At 52.5% G+C, this 19,121-nt stretch overlaps 8 protein-coding genes across 8 annotated transcripts; 3 read left to right on the top strand and 5 right to left on the bottom strand.

Annotated features, from left to right (window-relative positions):
* Positions 1-17: 17 nt before the first annotated feature.
* On the bottom strand, positions 18-1,618 carry An08g03980 (uncharacterized protein; the record flags this gene model as incomplete). The annotated part of the gene is made up of 6 exons (XM_001392478.3): positions 18-641; positions 709-1,005; positions 1,071-1,105; positions 1,164-1,333; positions 1,388-1,491; positions 1,583-1,618. The coding sequence occupies 6 exons, from the start codon at positions 1,616-1,618 to the stop codon at positions 18-20; spliced, it is 1,266 nt and encodes a 421-aa protein (XP_001392515.1).
* Positions 1,619-4,334: 2,716 nt separating this feature from the next.
* On the top strand, positions 4,335-5,525 carry An08g03970 (uncharacterized protein; the record flags this gene model as incomplete). The annotated part of the gene is made up of 1 exon (XM_001392477.1): positions 4,335-5,525. The coding sequence occupies one exon, from the start codon at positions 4,335-4,337 to the stop codon at positions 5,523-5,525; it is 1,191 nt and encodes a 396-aa protein (XP_001392514.1).
* A 1,771-nt stretch (positions 5,526-7,296) lies between these two features.
* An08g03960 (uncharacterized protein) lies at positions 7,297-8,421 on the top strand (the record flags this gene model as incomplete). The annotated part of the gene is made up of 5 exons (XM_001392476.3): positions 7,297-7,316; positions 7,447-7,559; positions 7,658-8,151; positions 8,209-8,273; positions 8,349-8,421. 5 exons carry the CDS (start codon positions 7,297-7,299, stop codon positions 8,419-8,421), a joined length of 765 nt encoding a protein of 254 aa, XP_001392513.3.
* A 1,538-nt stretch (positions 8,422-9,959) lies between these two features.
* On the bottom strand, positions 9,960-11,168 carry An08g03950 (uncharacterized protein; the record flags this gene model as incomplete). The annotated part of the gene is made up of 1 exon (XM_001392475.3): positions 9,960-11,168. One exon carries the CDS (start codon positions 11,166-11,168, stop codon positions 9,960-9,962), a length of 1,209 nt encoding a protein of 402 aa, XP_001392512.1.
* Positions 11,169-13,551: 2,383 nt separating this feature from the next.
* An08g03940 (uncharacterized protein) lies at positions 13,552-13,934 on the bottom strand (the record flags this gene model as incomplete). The annotated part of the gene is made up of 2 exons (XM_001392474.1): positions 13,552-13,823; positions 13,910-13,934. The coding sequence occupies 2 exons, from the start codon at positions 13,932-13,934 to the stop codon at positions 13,552-13,554; spliced, it is 297 nt and encodes a 98-aa protein (XP_001392511.1).
* A 742-nt stretch (positions 13,935-14,676) lies between these two features.
* An08g03930 (uncharacterized protein) lies at positions 14,677-16,096 on the bottom strand (the record flags this gene model as incomplete). Its single annotated transcript, XM_059748975.1, has 4 exons — positions 14,677-15,367; positions 15,473-15,724; positions 15,827-15,921; positions 15,980-16,096. The coding sequence occupies 4 exons, from the start codon at positions 16,094-16,096 to the stop codon at positions 14,677-14,679; spliced, it is 1,155 nt and encodes a 384-aa protein (XP_059601170.1).
* Positions 16,097-16,466: 370 nt separating this feature from the next.
* Positions 16,467-17,964, top strand: An08g03920 (uncharacterized protein; the record flags this gene model as incomplete). Its single annotated transcript, XM_001392472.3, has 2 exons — positions 16,467-17,673; positions 17,807-17,964. 2 exons carry the CDS (start codon positions 16,467-16,469, stop codon positions 17,962-17,964), a joined length of 1,365 nt encoding a protein of 454 aa, XP_001392509.3.
* A 171-nt stretch (positions 17,965-18,135) lies between these two features.
* On the bottom strand, positions 18,136-19,003 carry An08g03910 (60S ribosomal protein uL1; the record flags this gene model as incomplete). Its single annotated transcript, XM_001392471.3, has 4 exons — positions 18,136-18,398; positions 18,460-18,653; positions 18,731-18,908; positions 18,985-19,003. 4 exons carry the CDS (start codon positions 19,001-19,003, stop codon positions 18,136-18,138), a joined length of 654 nt encoding a protein of 217 aa, XP_001392508.1.
* Between the last annotated feature and the right edge of the window lie 118 nt (positions 19,004-19,121).

The following is a 19,121-nucleotide window of genomic DNA, read 5'->3' as shown; positions in this document are numbered from 1 at the left end:
TCTTATGCGGCACCACCTCAAGTGAACAGTCTTTGGAGGAGTACCTCACCAAAGGTATCTTCCACAGGGGAGCTATCCATTCTCCACACGCGGTTCCCAGCCCTCAGGCTTAGCCACAGGCCGTGATCATTTGCGCTCTCTTCATCGGCCTCGATGCGATGCCGGTTTCGTCGGTCGACAACGCACAAGCCCCGCGTCCACTGGCCAGTAGTCTCAATGCGAATGTCTTCTGGTGACGTCGCTGAAGGCTTCCACCCTCCATCTTCAGCGGTCATAGCATACCAAACACATACAGGGTCGTGCAGACTAAGGTCCGCGGCATCGCCCACGTGCCCGGGATGTAGTCTTTCCAGCGTACGGAAAGTATGGGCCATAAAGGCAGCCACCCATTCAGCCAAAGGTGATCCACCCTCCAGAAGCGGCGTAATGATTTGCCGGAACTGGCCTTGCGTCACACCATGTCTCAGCGTAATATCAAGGGGAAACGTGCGAAGAGTGAGCTGCTTGCTAAGGCTCGGAGGGTATTCGGGGAGACTCGTCGCGGGCGGCAGAGTGCTTCTGGGAGAAGGCGACGTGAGAGCATAGACTCTTGCTGCAGCAACTGCGTCAGCGTATGCGTTGAACTCTGCAGCTGGGGTAACCTAGAAGCTGTCAGCATCTCATGACTCTTCAATCCCCAGACGGAGTTGGGTTCAGGCCAATGCGCACGTTTCCAGGTTTGTTGATTGCTCCCCCCATCACCACTACTTCTTTGACTCGGAGGAAAGTCTCCGGGTCAGCAGCAGATGCCAACGCAAGATTAGTAAGGGGACCAACTGCCACGAGAGTGATGGTGTCAGGGTCATTCTCGCTCAAGATACGGAGAATCTCTTCGTGTGCGGGCCGCTTGGAAGGAATGAATGAGCGATGAGCTGGATCTCCCTCTGGGACGGGTTTGATCTCGCGGGAATCAGGTGAAGGGTCGAAGAGATGCTCCCAAGCTTCTTTTGGAGTGAGGTGGGGATGCTGAGGATCCGTGTGTTAGCAGCCTTGCAAGTTTTGTAAATTGTAGCTCTGCCTGCTTCACGTACACTGGCATGAATACCTCCCAACCCGTCCGTACCGTCTACAGAAGGGTCAGCATGGCGGGTTGATTAGCAAAACTTGCCATTCCTGAAACTCACGGAAGTAATCTGCGAGCATCGTTTGACCCTCCAAAGGATTCTCTGCACCCACAGCAACGATTGGAGGAGAAGCGCGGAGAGTACCAAACCCTTCTGGCCGACCTTGCTCTCGACGCCATTTCATCTCCCGCTCAAGGATGTGGAACATGGAGACGACATTGCGCAGGCAGCTATCTGTGTGAGTATAGGGCCGTACTATCAAGCAGCGGACAGCGCTAGCTTACCTTTTCACCTCGATGTTACCGAATGTAAGGGAAATTAGGAGAACTTCAACATCCTCAGGCTCGGCGGAAAATGCCAAAAGAAGGGCAAGAATGTCATCGATACCCTGTCTGGAATATCAGCACAGGTTGTAGCAAGCATCCTGGAGAGCGGAAGTGGAGCTTGGATGGGATCATGGAACCGAAGAAATAACATACGGGATCGGTATCGATGATGATCTTTTTCGGTGCCATTGCTACAGCTTCAGCTTGCGTGCCCAAGTCTGCCTCTATCCAATCAAGTATATTGTTTCTGTGATACAAACAAAGTCGATTCTGGCGGGAAAATCTGCGATGACGCGGGTTTCGGGCGATGGAGGGGAAAGTGGGATGGTCTTGGCCGGCGTTATCATGGCTTCTCCACTTCCAGCTATCTGTCCGAGTCCCCGAGCAGAAATAGACACTCGGACGGATATGCCATTAGTCATGCCGACTGAACAAGATAACTATCTACATCGTTGACTATCTACTGAATAATCGAGAGAATACATTACTTCGTGCTTTGCTTTAACATACTGTGGGTCTGACACGGGGCAAGGGTATCCAAGTAATTAAGGGAGACATGCACATCGATCGAAATCGGTATCCCCGAAGCATGAGGAGTTGTATGAATAGTTACTAATCTCCTTAGATAGGCTAGTAGCAGCATCGAAACAGTCTTCTTTAGAGCTTCTTTTCTCCAAGATGGTCGGACTTTGGAACAGACCTCTGAGGAGTCCGTAACGGGCTCGGATCATCTGCCCTCAGCATTGATGTCAGGCGCAATGCGTTTGTGTAACTGATGTGTAACTATCACAGAACATCGAGATCCTGGATTGTGACAGCCAATCATTCATCATTCACTCTCTATCACGCCTGTCAATCAAATGGCTATGTTTGCGGTTACATTTCTGTTGGACCTCGTGGTTACTCTGCAAGGGGTCTGGAGCTCTGTATGCTATGCCTTTAATGTCCCTGCTTCTGAAAGCGTCTAAATGGTCAATAAGCCTGCATTATTGAATAATACAGACTATGAACGGACAGGAATATACTAGGCTACATGTTATTTTCTGATTTCTGATACTCCCTCCAGATTAAGCTGCCCTGAGCACTACGGAAGGACCTCCGGGGCCTGAGCGAAACCCGAGACGTGGCCTGTTCGGGAGCCGGTATTACCCCCGTAAAGTTACGGCGAGGTACACCCGTTACTGTGCCTGTCATAGTGTAACTGTAACTGCCGATACTCCCGAAATAAAAGTTGGTTTGCAGGCTAGTCTCGCATCTTAGTTTGGTGATTCGATTGCTCTGCCACCTGGTGGACTATTTGCAAACCTATCAGCAACTACCGCTGAGCTAGTAGCTGGGGTCGTGGAATCTTCATTCGAGGACGGAATCTTCCGTCGACTCGTCTAGACGCCCGTCGAACAGGGGAAAGACATGACATTGCAGCGTGCAATGGTCGAACCAGCTTTGAAGATGTCGAAGATCTTCCCCCGCGTAATCTCCCTGCTGGGATAGTGTCCTCCACTTAATTTGATATCATATATACACCTATAGTGAGCCTAATAACCGTTGGATCAACGATAGTAATATTAACTAGCTAGCATTTGCTGTTTCCATTAATATGAATGGTCAGCGAGGCCTCACGGGCGGTACACTTGTATCCGGTGTAATAACTGTCATGAAGTGACAAAAGACAAAGACCGCCTTAAGTCCAATGACAGTCAGGTTGATACGAGGCGATGGTGCCTTGTTAGATCTTGAAATGCGCCACAAGCATGTCAGCCCCTGACTTGATTTAACTCATCAAAAAGATACCAACTATGCAGTGAAAAGAAACTACCGGGGAAACCTGTTGACTCATTCCAACGATCCTGAATGAGAGATTCACTATCAATCGTGATGTTGATCTCCAGTGGATCTCTCAAGTCAAACAGGCAGCCAGTATTACCATTACGAGCTCTGACCTCCCTCGCAGTGACTGCGATACTGCGTAGATACAGTACCACCACCACGGCCATCACCGTCTCCTCCTCTTCCCGCTGTAATTTATTATTCACGGACGGACACTAAGAAGGTAGTAGTTCATGACAACCCCTTCATCTTTCTCCAGACCGTGTCCTCTTCCACTTCCGCCCTCCTCCTTTCTTCTCTTTCTCTCCCAACCCTTCCTCTTTCTCACCTTCCTCCTATCTTCCTTCGTCCTTACCCACCTAGCGTCACCAAACCCCCAATTCTCTGGTTGACGGGTGCCTCGATGACCGCTCGGTGATTCCAGGTATCCGTTATTCCCTTACCTCATCCCGACTCTCGCTACCAGTACCACCTTTCTCTTCGCCGCAAAGCGCAGTCGGAACCTTTAGACCAACTCCCGACACTGAGGTCATAGGCTACGCGCTCAATTGCCTGCAAGCTATCGACTGCATTGCAGAGCGGTAGCTTTTCTTTCGTCTTCTGGCTTCATCGCGACTAGACTTACAGCTCAAGTGGTATTAGCATCCGAGATCCACGAGGCAATCTGGCCTTTCTGCGCGACTGGCCTGCCCTTTCCCCTTGTCTTCCAACCACCCTCTGTGTCTCGACGACTCGATGATTAGAGGTTAAGAAGAGGATCTGCGGAAGCTTGCTCTATACTTCTTTTTTCTTTTCCCCTTGTATTTTCTTTTTCTCCCGCGTTTCTGGACATCCTCGTTGGATCTCCTTATTCTTTTTTCTTCTCCTTTCTCGCCGAGTGTCGTCACGCCCCTGGCTATTAGACAACTTCAAGACCTTCTGTCATCGATTGAAGTCGTCTTTTATATTTGAGACATTATAACGATATTTGCTACGTCCGTCAAGTTTTATTTTAAATGTATGTTTTGGGCCCAGCACCACCTCCCTAATATTCCGTGATGCGCAGACTGACCATTATAACGTGTTATAGCTCTTAACGATGATGAACCCTTACATCAGTTGGGCTCTCCTGCTCGTCGTGGCAGGTGGCCTGGGCTGGTACTACAATGGCCCGAACCCCAAGCATAAGACCCCTATAAAGCCCGTCGTAGAGAAGACGGAGCCCGCGCCGGCCGCAAAGAAGCCTAAGCGCAAGACCAAGAAGTCCCCGGAACCTACACCTGCCCCTAGCAAGTCGGTTGAGGAGAAGCCCGCAGTCCAGCCTGCTGTTTCGAAGTCTGATGAGGCGGATGAGGAGATCGACAAGAAGGAAATGGCAAAGCGTTTTGCCGCCGTGAAGAACGGAACTCCCGTGCAGTCTAGCGGCAGCGCCAGCGCTGGTGGTAGCAAGTCTCAGAAGAAGAAGAAGACCAAGGCCGCTCAGGTTGAGAACGGCGAGCGCTCTGCCTCCCGTGTCTCTACTCGCACCTCGTCTACTACCGGAGCCGATGCCGATGATGACCTCTCTCCCGCTGGCTCTCCCATGGTGAACGCCACTACTGGTTCCGCTGGATACGTTTCGGATATGCTTGAAGAGCCCGCTCCGGGCGCATCGGTTCTCCGTGTCACCGGTGCTGTGTCCTCGGATGCCCCCAAGAAGCAGAAGCCCCAGTCCTTCAAGCAGGTGGAGACCAAGAAGCAGCGTCAGCAGCGTTTGAAGAACGAGGCCCGCAAGCAGCAGGTCCAGGAGGCCGAGGAGCAGAGACGTAAATTGCTCGAGAAGCAGCTCCACATGGCTCGCGAAGCTGAACGCCGTGAGGCGGGTATCAAGCCGTCTCCTCCCCCGACCAACGCCTGGCAGACCAAGGCTGCTCCCGCAGTCACCAACGGCACCCCCAAGGCGGCCCCGACCCAGAAGGTGGAATTGTTGGACACCTTCGAGTCGGAGACTCCCGTCGCTCAGGCTGCCCCCAAGAAGGAATGGGACTCCGGTCTTCCTTCCGAGGAGGAGCAGATGCGCATTCTTGGCGTCCAGGACCAGTGGACCACCGTGTCCAGCAAGAAGACCAAGAAGAAGGGAGGTAAGACTGACGAGAGCGAGGCTAGCGCTCCTGAAAGCCAGCCCGCTCCTGTTGCTGCTGCCCCCACTCCTGTTGAGCAGCCCAAGGTGAAGGTGACGCCCACCTACCTTCCCGATATCCTTCGCTCGGATGTCAAGGGCCACCCTCTGGACTCCGACTGGGCTGCTTAAACCCTCCATAGATCAGACGGCACCGAAGCTAGCCCCGAGAGGCATGCTTGTCTATGATTGATTCAGGACACCCGTATATCCTGAACTGTATTTATTACTCATGGCTTTGGCGTTTGGGGCACTCCATTATACCAAAAACGTACCATGTATTCTGGCGAGTTGCTCAGATCTGACCGTGAGATTCAGCGGTGGCAGAAACGCAACGACTTGACCGAAGAAACACGCAAAACCCCCCAACAAACAAAAAAAAGAGATCTCATGTATTATTTCATCGTTATGCTCGGTTCATCTTATTCTTATTATTATTTTAGTCTTGGATTCTCCTTATTTTTTCGCCTTTCTATGTTTTTTCTCCCTTAAATATTGTGATGTTGCTTATTGGCTCGGAGGCTTGCCCCTTTTGCAGCCCGGCACTGTACTCGGCCCATGCACTCTGGGGTTCCCTCCTTTTATGGGACTGACAGATGGCAAGTTTGGGTCGCCTCTAAATTGGCCATACTTGCCAACATTTCCTGATGTGTCTTACCTACTATTCCAAAATACCTTTTTAGTACGCGAGCGGCATGGCGACCGCGTTGGCGAAAATAGCATGGATGGCTGTGGATGTGATATCAGTGCAAGCGTGGATGGTTTCTTTTTTTCCCTTATGGAGGGCCACCTGGCATCTTATGTGTTTCTATTTTAACCTTTTTTTTTGCTTCTTGATGCTGTAGTTGTGGGGGTTTAATTCTCTCTAAACACCATAAATTAAGTAGCTGACTACAATTCAATGCTCCTTTATTTCGCAAGGATCCTCGCCAGATCTTTTTTTAGGCCTGATGCTCCTTTCTGCCCGGGTTGAGTGTGCCAGGTTGGATGGTTCCTGTTTCATAATGATCGGGTTTCAGACGCCGGATCCTGCGCCGAACGACTTAAAATTCGGTCCCTGTTGGACTGTGGGGGGGCTATGTCCGACCGGACTCCGCTGCATGGGTTATGGTCATTTGGGAGGGGGTGTAAGCCCTCGATAACGGAGGGTGAGAAGAGGAGGCCAACTAGAGCGAGCTGTAAGCTTCAAGCTGTGAGTGAGGGAGAAGGGTCTCGGTGAAGAATGAGGAGAGATCTCCGGGTGCCGGGCAGATCTGTCTGCAGTAGCCAGCAGGCATGAAGAAGCAAAAGAGGGAACTACTTTAGTGTTAGGGAGATCATGGCGTCACGGGCCAGGGTCGAACCTCCCGGGCTGGGGACCGCACCATGCCTCTCCCGGCTTAGTGTCGAGTTCCGGTCATCGTGGCCTGAACGGCAGTCACGGGCCTTCCTCTCCATCACCGCGGAGGTGCTGCAATCATCCATCTTCAACTCCTCTTCTGTGAGCCTCGCTCTTCTTCTTCTGCTGCCTCTTCCTCTTCCTCTTTCCCTTCTTATAATTTACTCTTTGACTTTCAGGCAATTCGGTTGCTCTGCCACCCATCCTGCCACTATTCCCTGCTGCGAGACCTTAAGCTTGCCACCTAACCTCTCGGCTCCCGCCCGACCCTTGTTTGTTGTCCCTTATTCGGCCTAGTTGCGGAGGGTTCAATTCGTCCCTCTCCCACTTTTCGCGGTCGCTTCTCTCTCCTATCCTTCATCTATATCCATTCTCGCCATGGCACAAATCCGTGGCACTGCAGGCTACAATTTCGGCCACCAGAACCCCTTTGGGGGTCCTGGTCGTGTAGAGGCTACGAGCGATCCGAGTCCCCTGGATGCTGTTCGCGAACAGACGAGCAAAATTGAGGACTGGCTGGACACCATGTCCGACCCTGTCAAGCCGTATGTGAGCCCTCAGACACTTCTGACTCTCATTACTCTGGTTCAGCCTCCGTGCTGAAGGAGGCACCTTCGATTGCTCGCATGCGGGAAAAGGACTTGTCACTGACACCGTGGCTTCTTCGCTGTTCAGGTATCTGCCAGCCATTGGTCGCTTTCTGATCGTTGTCACCTTCATTGAGGACAGTCTACGCATGATTACCCAATGGAACGATCAGCTCCTGTACCTTCGTGATTACCGGAAGAGTAAGCATGGCTTTGGTCCCGTCCCTCCTATATCCGGTCTCACCCGCCGTGGGGCCGGATCGCAGATCGACTCTAACTTGGGCTTCGTCGCATAACAGTTCCCTGGGGAATCACGCATACCTTCCTTATCGTCAACATGATCGCAATGGCGGCTTGCTCGTTCATGGTCATTGCTCGTAGACACACGGAGTACGCCGTTGGCGGTCTCTTGGCTGTCGTCATCGTTCAGGGTCTCGGTTACGGATTGATCTTCGACCTCAACTTCTTCCTCCGCAACCTGAGTGTTGTCGGTGGCTTGCTCATGGTTCTCTCTGACTCGTGGGTGCGCAAGAAGTTCGTCCCCGCCGGTCTTCCCCAGCTCGATGAGAAGGACCGCAAGATGTACGTCCAGTTCGCTGGTCGTGTGCTGCTGATCTTCCTCTTCATCGGATTCGTCTTCTCCGGCCAGTGGAGTCTCTGGCGCATTATTGTCAGCCTGTTCGGCTTCGTCGCGTGTGTCATGGTCATTGTTGGATTCAAGGCCAAGTGGAGTGCGATCATGCTGGTTGTGTTGTTGAGTGTGTTCAACGTCCTGGTCAACAACTTCTGGACTGTATGTTTGCCCCATGACAAGAAACTTTGCGCTGCGCAGTAACTGACTCTAATTTAGCTTCACCCCCACCACCCTCACAAGGACTTCGCCAAGTACGACTTCTTCCAGATCCTGTCCATTGTGTAAGCAGCCCTGAAGTTCACCATATCCCCAAGAATTGCAAAGCAACTCTAGCTAACAATATGCGCTCACTACAGCGGAGGTCTTCTCCTCCTGGTCAACATGGGTCCCGGCCAATTGAGTATGGACGAGAAGAAGAAGGTCTACTAAGGAAAACAAACACCATACATAACCTTTGAGTGCTGGGCATGTGATATGATATTCCCGGGCCATGGGAAAGGACCCCAATATATGAAACCTTTGTTTTACTTTTTTCTCTCCATCTTCCTCTCGTGCTTTTTTTCCATTTTATCTTTTTGGGCCAGAGAAACCATCTATTGTCCAGTCATACCACTATGTTATAAGCAAAGCAACACAACTACTACGAACATATCCGAGTCAAAAAATCATAGCATCATCATTTCATCATCATCCCTAAAAAATGTGTTTTTTTTATTTTTCGTTACCAACCTCTTAATAGGGAAATGCATGCCTCACTGCTTGTCTTGACCTGGATTGTTCATTATCCCCACAATGGTATGTATATTCTGGAATGGAGAATGCATAGTTCGGGGGCAATGGTCATTTTAATTACATTATTAGTACTAGTAGGGCTTTCTACTATTACTGTGTGAAAATCCTCCCCTCCAGTTCAGTGGTCTGTTACTTACTAGTAGGTAGATCATAGTAGCGTGACATATATATCAGCTGTAACTAGTATGTATTGTAGATAAGTAGCGGATGTGTAAGTATGGATGTGGAGTACGTTGACTGATCTGAACACGTTCCTTCTGTTTTGGGTAATTACTTAGCATCTATGACTGATTCAGGATTGACATACTTCTTTCCTGATTGGGTATTTTGTTTAGATATCGATATACTCACTACTACTTCTACAGTGTATAGAATATATCTTGTACTACATACATTGGTATTATGGGCTGCGCTACGCCGTGAGAAAACAGGAAGAGTCATAAACTGTAGTAACGATCTAAGTATATGTATTAAAACAAAGTAGTATACATGAAGGGTAAAAAGGTAAGGTCGGAGAAAAAGAGAGCGAATGAAGGGCAAGAGTGAACGTGAGAGAGAGAGAGAGAGAGAGAGCAAGTAGACGACAGACAGGACAACTAGGCTCAGAGCAAAAGCAAGCAAATATATAGGAAAAGGAAAAAACAATCAGACTAGGGATAGTACTCTGCGCAGAGGAATCAGGAACATGCACACGGACACAATTGTCAGAACCAAGCAATAATGGCGATGATGCGGAATGCGGAATGCAGCAAAAGGATAGTGTTTCAGTTGGATGATGATGTGAACAGTCTTTCATGGCCCGATGTAGGAGGGAGTGGATGAAGGAGGATGTGTTTGCTGGCCCAGCCATGCATACACACGTTTAGGGAACTCCCATGCTGTTCAGTATGATGCAACGAGAAAATATCTGCCATAGAATGGGTCAAGGGGCATCAAAACGGAACGCTTTTTAGCTGCTGCCAACGCCGAAACATACACAAAAACAAACCAACAGAAAAGGAATCCAACAGAAAGGGGGTATTTCTGCTACCCAAGGAGCAACACGAGAAGAAGAAAGAAAAAAAAGAGCAAAGCAGGCTTCCATGACTCAACCATGCACGCAAACGGTGGGAATATGACACGCCCTCAGACAAGTGACCTGGGCGATATGCGAATAGGCGGACGGATCTTTAGGGTCATATATCCATACTCCAACGCCAAGGTCGGAGACGTTCAAGATGACCTAATCCGATATCGTCAGGCGAGTCATTGATTTCCAAATGCAACAATTGAACCTTGTTGTTGTCACGTTGCAAGGTAGATAGGGCTTGTGAGATCGTTGGAGGGAAATGTTTACCGCTATCTTGAGTTGCTTTGGAGACAGGCCGTGACGTCGGGGTCCCGGGCTGATGCAAGGAGACTCGCGGAGACTCCACCTCGGTATCACCGGGCGATGACAGAGTGGAACATGAATCAGAGCGCGAGCGGAACGACGGGGATATTACGAAGTTGGTCTCATCACGCCCGAACATCATTCTGGGCGATGAGGGCGGAGAGAATTCGTCGTCCCCTTCCGAGTCGTCGTCCACGGCTCGCGGATCGTACCAGCCGTCGGGGGCCATGCGAAGCGGGGAAGGCTTAGGGGCGTTCTTCTTTTCGGCGGGTTGGGTGGCTATAGGAGGGAGCTGCTGGGCAGGAGTGACGGGCTTGACATTTCGGTCACCGTCTACGCGTTGTCCACTAGTGTTATTGCTGCGGACAGTATCCCCCGAACGCTCTTTGCCAGCCATCACGCGAGCACTGGGTGGGGGTTGTAGCATCCATCGTGTTTCGGCGCGGCTCTTGGGTCCGCTGACGATGGGAGGATGAAGGTCGTTGACCGGGGGCACACGAGCAATATAGTACTTGCTGGAGGAGCCCGCATCTGCTTTACCGCGACCCGAGAGTCCGACGGAGGAACCCTTGACCTCCACATCCTGACCCCATAATGGCTCATCCTCGCGCTGATTTCGCATGCGGCTCCACCGATCGCCCAGCGGATGCTTCAAACTGCTCTTATCCTTCTTGTTCGCCGAGTTGCCTCCGCGGCTCACATCCTGTGTAGAGTCCGCCGATATTCCGGTATTCCAAGAGTCGGTTCGACGATGCGCGTTCCGGTGACCACCTCGTCTAGCGGGAGGACCAGGACCGAGAGCGATTTCCTCGGCCCATCCTGGGTTGGTACTAAAGGCGGTGGGTTGCGCTAACGGCCTCGGCTGGTCGGTGACGGTAGCATCTATCTTATCCTTTTCACGTTGCGATCGAACGGCTTCTTTCTTGCGCTTGTGGCGGTCTAGGGAGTTGGCACAGGGGGTGCAAGTGGCGTAGTAGAATACAGCGGACTGAACGCCACGGTAGAGCCACATTCTGGCCTGGCCACCAGAATCGGACGAAGGAGGTTGGGGAGGAGGGTAAGGGAGGAGGAGGAGGGAGAGGGAGAGGGAGAGAGAGAGGGAGGTAGATGGGAGGTAGGGAGGGAGGGAGAGGAAGACGGGCTGCCACGGACTAGCCTAACGATGCCGGCGGGAAGAAGAGGGAAATCCTAGCGCTTAGAAAGACCAATTGACCCCGGGGTATAGACAAGAGTGTCGGGACGGTCGCAACAACATGAAGGGCGCTCGGAACCGGAGGGGAGAGGAGGGCACAGTATCGTTGATAGCGGAGAGCAGTAGGAAGTGGCGGTCGCCCAGCGACCGGGGGGAGATTGGCGTCAGATAATGGGGGAGGAGGAGGGGGTTTGTTGCAGGTTGAGTTGAAGCGGTCTGGAGGATGATGATGGAAGCAGAAGAGATGATGACAAAAAATATGAAGCAGAAGCGGAAGCAGAAGAACAAGAACAAAAGAGGAGGAGAGGAGGAGAGAGAGAGAGAATAGGAAGCAAAAGAGAGAGGGAGTAAGAGGGTAGAGTCAGAGTAGTAAGAGGGAGGAGGATACGGGGGGGGGGGGGGGAAGGAGAGGAGAGGAGAGGGAGAGGGAGGGAGGGAGAGAGTGAGTGGATGGGACGCCGAGCAGGTAACCGCCATCAGGGGAATCCAACTGAACTGAACTGGAACTGAATTGACCTGCAACTGGAACGGTCGGGTTTTGGGCCGCACTTGGCAAGGGCGGGGCGGGCGGCAGAGAAAACGGGGCAGGCTGTCACATTTAGATTTCGTTTCTTTGCAATTCATTTATTGTTCAATTTCATGAAGTAGATTGATTGTTAGATTCATGTTGTTTTATTATTATTGAACAAGTTCCGGGCTGGGGGAGATCTTCTCATACATACACACACACACTCTCTCTCCACCTGCAAGAAGAGAGAGAGAGACGTTGCTTGCCGACTCCCACATCATAGTAATATTAATAATAATAATTATAATAATAATAGTTAAACGGAGGCAGGAAATAATAATAATCGGGTAAATCTCACGAGGGGAAAACTAAAACTAAAACTAAAACTAAAACTAAACCAGAATCTCCAACCACTTGGGACGAGCCCCTGGAAACCTGGGAAAGATGGGAAAACCATAAAAAACGCAAATCCGAAAACGGCCAGCGTCAGATCCTCCCTGAATTATACTAATCATCCTCGAACCGAACGGGACGGAGTCTGGGACGCGTTGCATTGCGTTGCGCTGTTCACCCGGATGGATTCTTTTTAGTCAGTCACTTGCTGTGCACAGGGCAGTGCAATGCAGTCTGCGGTGGCATAAGTCGATGAAATAATATAAAGCATCTCATCAACGTTTGGGGTATAAGAATAGCACAAACTGTATGCATGTGCCACTTGCTGCATGGCTATTAGTTACTGGGTACATGCAACGCAACATGGCAACCCAGGCATTCCTTAGTTACTTACTAACGATATTGATGATTATCGGATCAGGTGATGAATGTCTTTGCTTCTTCATATTGATTATGATATTATTATGGTTAAAATGGTCAACTTATGTCCTTGTCCTATCCTTTCCCCCCTTCCCCCCTCCCTCCTCCTCTCTGTCCAGGGCTGATCACCTTGCATATCCAGCTTAACCGCTGCCCTGAACATCCCGCGTCTCAATCACTTCGGCTGGTCTCCCCAACACCCAATGAAACTGCCGTCCAATGGATCATCCCTGCCGCGCAGGAGTGTTGGATATCTCTTCCCCCCTCCCTCTCCTCTCCCATTCCGTCCTTTGGCCATCCCAATGCCTTGTCTGTTTAGTCCCAAACTTCCCTTTTTTTTATTCCTTTCCTTGATCCCATGCAATTCCCAAACGCAAGAACTCCCGTCGAGCCGCTAAACTTGGCCCCGATATCACATCAGATGAGCGCCCTGGTGAGCCCATGCGCGTCCCACTTGTAGCTCTCTCTTTCACACACACACACTCTTTTTCATCTCACACGAGAAAGCGATCCCCGCCCAATGACGCACCGGTCATGTCCACGGATCATCTGGTACCGACCAATCTCCTCCTGTAAATCTGTCGCGCGCGTAGCTTTCTTTCTGTCGCCTCCATAACAACATTTTCCCCTGGCCGGCACTGACACTGGCACGCGCTTACTGCCCCCCTCCCCTTAATTGACGAACGAAGACCACCACAAAGAGAGGGAGGGGGGTTCCGCCTGACCCATATACGCACTAGCCACCAATGTTACGCTGAAACTCGTCCACTTCCCCATCGTACACATAAAACGCTCATCCTCTTTTTTTCCTTTCTTCTTGCTGCGAGAAAAAGAAACTCCTTGTCATGTAGATAATCATCGGAACACCGCTTCCCCGCTGTTTCATGCGTTCTTGGTACCTTTGACCACTTCTCCCCTGACCTTCGTCCAGTCGATGTCGTTGTCAATGGCTTCGTCCACCTCTCCGCATAATACAACGTTGTCGCCTCGGATCAGATACAGCCCATGTTCAATCTGGGAACTGGGTTCCGGGTCGTCGGGGGTCCGGATGATTCGCTCGATCGTGTCCAGGAGAACCAGGTTCGTGAGCTGGTCGGTCGAGAGTAATGTCCCCAGGAGTGTCCGTCCGTCAACCGTCAGGATGCATACTTTCTCTATATCGGGGTAAAACCACATACGTTAGCACTGACCATGAGACTAAATCCCAGACATGAAATGGATCTCTTGAGACCAAACTTACTGTTAATATAAGAGTGAAGCGACATGATGATCAAAAGTGTCAAGGTCAAGTACCGAATCACCAATACTTCGAACAGTAAAACAAGCCAAGCAGCGAAAAATGCACCGGCATCCAAGGTCACCTATCCCAGCTGACTTGTAATAAAGGCGATCCGGAGAATAATTTAGAATTCCGTAACCAAGTCGAATGCACTCGTGCACTAGGTTGGAAGCTAGTAGCTTGACTCGCAGCAAATACTTCGTCGCCGCGTTCCGATCGTCAAGCTGGCGGGATTCTGCTCACTAAGCTCCGAGGTCGGCCAGCTGTCCTGTACAAAAGGAGAAGAATCGTGTATATGACGCGCTAATCGGAAGGAACAAGGGAATTCGGTGGGAAGGAGAAACAGCTGCGAGGTCTGGCCTGGGATGTTGGGACTGCGGCGGCGTGCTTCTCCGGATCCTCGCAGCTTCCATGCGGCGGCCGCTGATCACGTGATAGGAGCTGTCCCGTGCTGCGCGCTGGCGATCACGTTTGATTGATCAGATAAAGAAGCTTGGATTGTTTCACTACGTGATCCCTGGACTTGTAAGTCCAGCGGATACGCATTGGTATAGGAATAATTACTGCGTACAAAGCATGCAGGTTGTAATGCAATTGACCTGAAGACCAATCTTCATTCCTTTAGAAACACCCTACGATCACTAACAATATGCGAATCCCTAAGCAAATCCACAAGCCTAGAGAACTGTCCTAATCTACTACCGCGTGTCTCGCCGCAACAACCCCCTTTATCCAACCAATGCGCTCAGGTCCAATGGCACACTGCTGCCTCGCCCAGCCCGATACCGCCTGGTGCCTCCCACAAATGGTCGGGGCTTGGGCAACAAGCCTTCGCTCTGGAACTTAAACCGGTGATCATCCACCCGCATGATGCCATGTCCGCCTGGACTGCGAGGGCTTGTTCCCGGTGACGGCCCGCCGTTGCTGAGGGTATAGGCGCTCGGGTCCAGGGTAGAACGGTCTGGTTGATGAGGTGGAGGGGGTGCTATGGCAGACGGCAGAGGTGAGGGCCGCGACAGTGGTTCGCTAGGAGGGGCGACGGGGGGAGCACTGGGAGGAGGCGGAGGAGGTGCTGCTGGGGCCGAAGCCGCTGGTGGGGGAGGTGGCGGCGCGTGTCCCAAAGCATTTCTGGCAGCTTGTACGGCGATGGACGCAGCAGCTGTTCCGTTCGGCGGCTGTGGAGCAGAGGCGCCAGGAGGGGGAGGGGGAGGAGGTGTAGAGCGTGATGGCGCCGGGGGAGGTCGGGGAGCAGAAGCCGGCGGGGGCGGTGGCGGAGGTGCAGCTGGGCTAGCTGATGGGGGTGGAGGTGGAGGAGGAGCAGGAGCAGAGGGTTTTCTTGTAGATACTGGAGGAGGCGGCGGGCCTTTGGCGGAGCCGGGCAATGGTGGCGGTGCGCGTGGGGGAGCGTCAGGGGCGGATCTGCTGGACGCAGTCGAAACCGTCGATGACGGCCTGGAGGCCGGTCGTGGGGGTGGTTTCCGGAGATTCGCAACCAACGGGTTCACTGGAGGGGTAGGAGGCGACTCTGTCGCAGGGGGCCGTGGCGGAGGGCGAGCACCTGGCGGTTTGGGAGCGGACATAGCAGGGGGCGGGGGAGCGCTCCGCGAACCATCCGTATCTGATCGATATGGGGAGTCGCGATTAGCTCCGGTGTCAACGCCTCCCCGACTACGCAACTTGGGCATGCCTCCAGCAAAGAGGCCTCCAAGTTGAGGCGCCGCCGGGGCGCCCGCCACTACATCACCTCCTGAACCAGTATCGCTGTTGCTTCGTAGTCTGTTCGCTGCCTGTGCCGGAGGGACGGGTGGTGCGAGCCCTGTCGGAGGCTTCGCCATGCCCGGAACTGGCGGAGCGCTTGGAATTGCAGGACCGGAAGACTTCGCGCCTCCTCCTGAGACCATGGGTGCCGATCTGTCGTTGGTCACGGTCTTCTTCAACTTTGCGCCTTTGTGGATGTCGGAAAGCAGTGCGCCCTATACAAGGCATTAGCAGTCGACTACTTGCCTAGACTGGCAGACAAGAGCTTCTTACCCGACCCTTCGCTGCTGAACCAGAGGGTCTGCTGGGCAGATTGCCCGCAGGGGGAGGAGGCGGGGGAGGACCTCCCATCCCTCCGGGCGGCGGCGGCGGCGGCGGAGGGGGAGGCATGATGTTTGTAGACGATGAGGTATGACGCTTGCAATCGGAAGGGAGTAATGAGTGGGTAGACGATCACGAAGGGATCTAATCTGCTGGGGCTGGCTGGATCATCTGAAGCCTGCTGTTGCCAGAGAGAGGGTGGTGTTGAAAGAAAGCAGCTGCCTACGGGGCGTTGCTGATGGAGGAGAAGCAGGAGAGTTCACGGAGGGACGGACGTCAGGTTGATGGACGCCAGACAGTCAGTCGTTCCTGGAGACCCGCTTTTGGTGGCGGCAGTAAATCAGTTGTGCCCTCGCCGCCTTGCGCATCTCCCCGTCTTTCTCTGGCCCCATCAGGTAGTTTTCCCTCCTCACCACTATCACCACAACGGCAAACAACCATGCTCCCCACAAGAGGCATTGCCCTCAGAGGCCACAAGAGCGCCCGGCCGCAAGCTCTAGCCTGCCAGATCTGCCAATTATCCGCACCTTCCGCGCCCCTTCATCAATCCGTACGATCCTATGCATCCAGTCCGTTAACCCGGAATGCGCGCCCAGGCCAATTGCGCCCTCAAAGAAGCCCAAGAAACTCCTGGACTCCGACTACATACGCTTCCATTCCCAGAAGGTTTGATTCCACCAAACCTGGCCACCCCACGCCAGCGGACTTCGAAGAAGCCGTGGACCAGATCGCCCACGAATGCACCGAGCTCCGGGGAACGGACTCTGTGCCCTCTAACGACAAGGTCGTGAAACTGCTACAACAATGCCAGCGAATCGCAGAAGCCATGGTCCACCCGGAGCAGGACACCGGCAAGAACCAGCAACCGGACGAGATCTCGTCCCTCCTAGACCTAGAGGAAGGGAAGAACGCTGCTACCCGGAAACAAAAGCAACCAACGACCACCACACTGCCCCGAAAGACACCCGAACAGATCATTGATCAGCTCTGCAAATCTGTCCACAACCTCCTGACAGATGAGAAAGTGTTCATCTCTCCCGAAGCCCTGACCTGTTACACCAAGATCCACGCTATGCTCAAACGCCCCGACCACTTCCCGGAGATCTTCCATCTGTACGCGAACAAGCCAGTCCCCGAGGAGAACAGCTCCCCTGTTCGATACCACAAGGCCAAACCCAAGAGTATCAACAGCGCCGTGCCCCTCGAGCTCGCAGACATGGCCCTCGATGTCGCTATTGCCCAGCGCAACCTCTCCCTAGTGTTGGCCATCATCGACACCACCTTTAGCACCCCGGCGTTCCGTCGCGCCAAGGTCTTCAAGAGGGCAGCTGTCCCCTTGGGTGGAATTGCTGCCGCGCCTGCGGCTTGCTATACCCTTGCTTCATGGGCCTCGACGCTGCAGAACACAATGGACCCGAGCACAGCGACGGGGATCGCTTTCGCGGCGGGTCTGGCATACGTCGGGGGAGTCACGTCGGTTGGAGTCCTGGCCATCACGACGGCGAATGACCAGATGGAGCGGGTTACTTGGCAACCAGGTGTGCCGCTGCGGCATCGTTGGGCCCGTGAAGAGGAGCGGGCTGCCTTCGACAAGGTTGCGCTCGCATGGGGTTTCAAGGATATCTACATGCGAGGTGAAGAGGAAGGTGAGGAGTGGGAGAGTCTGCGGGAATTCATCGGCATGAGGGGGATGATTCTGGACCGGACGGAGTTGATGCCTGGGATGCAATGATACGATACTATACTTCTGTACCTACTGTACCATACTGTCTACAATAGAAACCTACACCTACACCTACACCTACACCTACACCTACACCTACACCTACACCTACACCTACACCTACACCTACACCTACACCTACACCTACACCTACACCTACACCTACACCTACACCTACACCTACACCTACACCCACAACAGCTCCAACTTCTAGGAACAATGAATAGAGACCAAAACCCAGGATCACATTATAATCCACACCATAAGTAGCTAAACTATGATACGAAACACAACCCCAGAATCCCAGCCCCTAAGAAAAAAGGTCGTACCCCCAGCGTGACACATAACTTTTTCTTTTTAGGATTAAAAAAAGAAAGCGACCCGCTTAGTACAGACGCTTAGGGGGAGACATGGTAGCCTTGAGGACAAGGCTACCAACGTTCTGCCAACCCTTCTTAAGCAGAGAGACAAGGTAGTTGATGGCCAGCATGGTGTTGGCGACGAGCTCGTCCTCAGTCATGCCAACGTTACCGACGGCAACACCGAGGCAGAGAACCTTCTTAAGCTGGAACTTGATGGTGGACTTGACCTCGTTGACCTTGTTGGCCATGTCCTCAGCGTGAGAGACGGGGGTAGGGAATTTACCGGCTAATCGAGTATTTAGTATTTCATCACGACTGGGGGATATTATGGGGAATGTGGTGCTTACCCTTGGAAAGACCAGGACCCAAGAGACGGGGGATCTGCTTGATGAGGGTGTCGGAAGCAAGGAAAGCATCGTACTTGCGAGCAAGCTTCTTGATGAGCTTCTTGTTCTTGTTCAGCTTCTTCAGGTCATCGGCGGACATGGCGTCAATGCCGTGGTGCTTGGCACGGTCGAGATCGTGCTGGTCACCAAGAACACTATCCTCTTATTAGTACTTCTGTTCCCTTGTCTCTCTTTAATCCGTGGGAGGATTCCGGTGGGGGCGGTATCATACCAGATGGTCATGTTGGGACGGGGAACGGTAGGCAGCTTGATGGTGCCAGAGAAACGCTTGTCACGCTGGGGGTCGTAGTTCTTCAGACCGATCTGAAGCTCGACGGTCTCGAGGAAGTTTCTCTTCTTCTCATTCTGAGAGTAGTTGAGCAGCTGCTCGATGTTCTGGCGCACTCCGGCTGTTCATTAATTAGCATCTCTCTTTCATACACATACACCTATTGTTTCCATTGTTGGGGAAAAGAGGCAACGTACCGACTGTGATCTTAGACATGGTGCTGACAGTCTTCCAAAAGAACTTGAAATCCTTATGGTGTGGCTCTGCGCTGAATATCGGGTCAAAAGATCAAAAGAGGGAAGAAAATCAGGCCGGGCGCCGCGCTGGAGGGCCG

Source organism: Aspergillus niger (genome assembly GCF_000002855.4).
Source record: "Aspergillus niger supercontig An08".
In the NCBI taxonomy this organism is placed as follows: domain Eukaryota; kingdom Fungi; phylum Ascomycota; class Eurotiomycetes; order Eurotiales; family Aspergillaceae; genus Aspergillus; species Aspergillus niger.
Note: the sequence above shows the minus strand (reverse complement) of the source record. Positions and strands in the feature narration are given on the sequence as shown.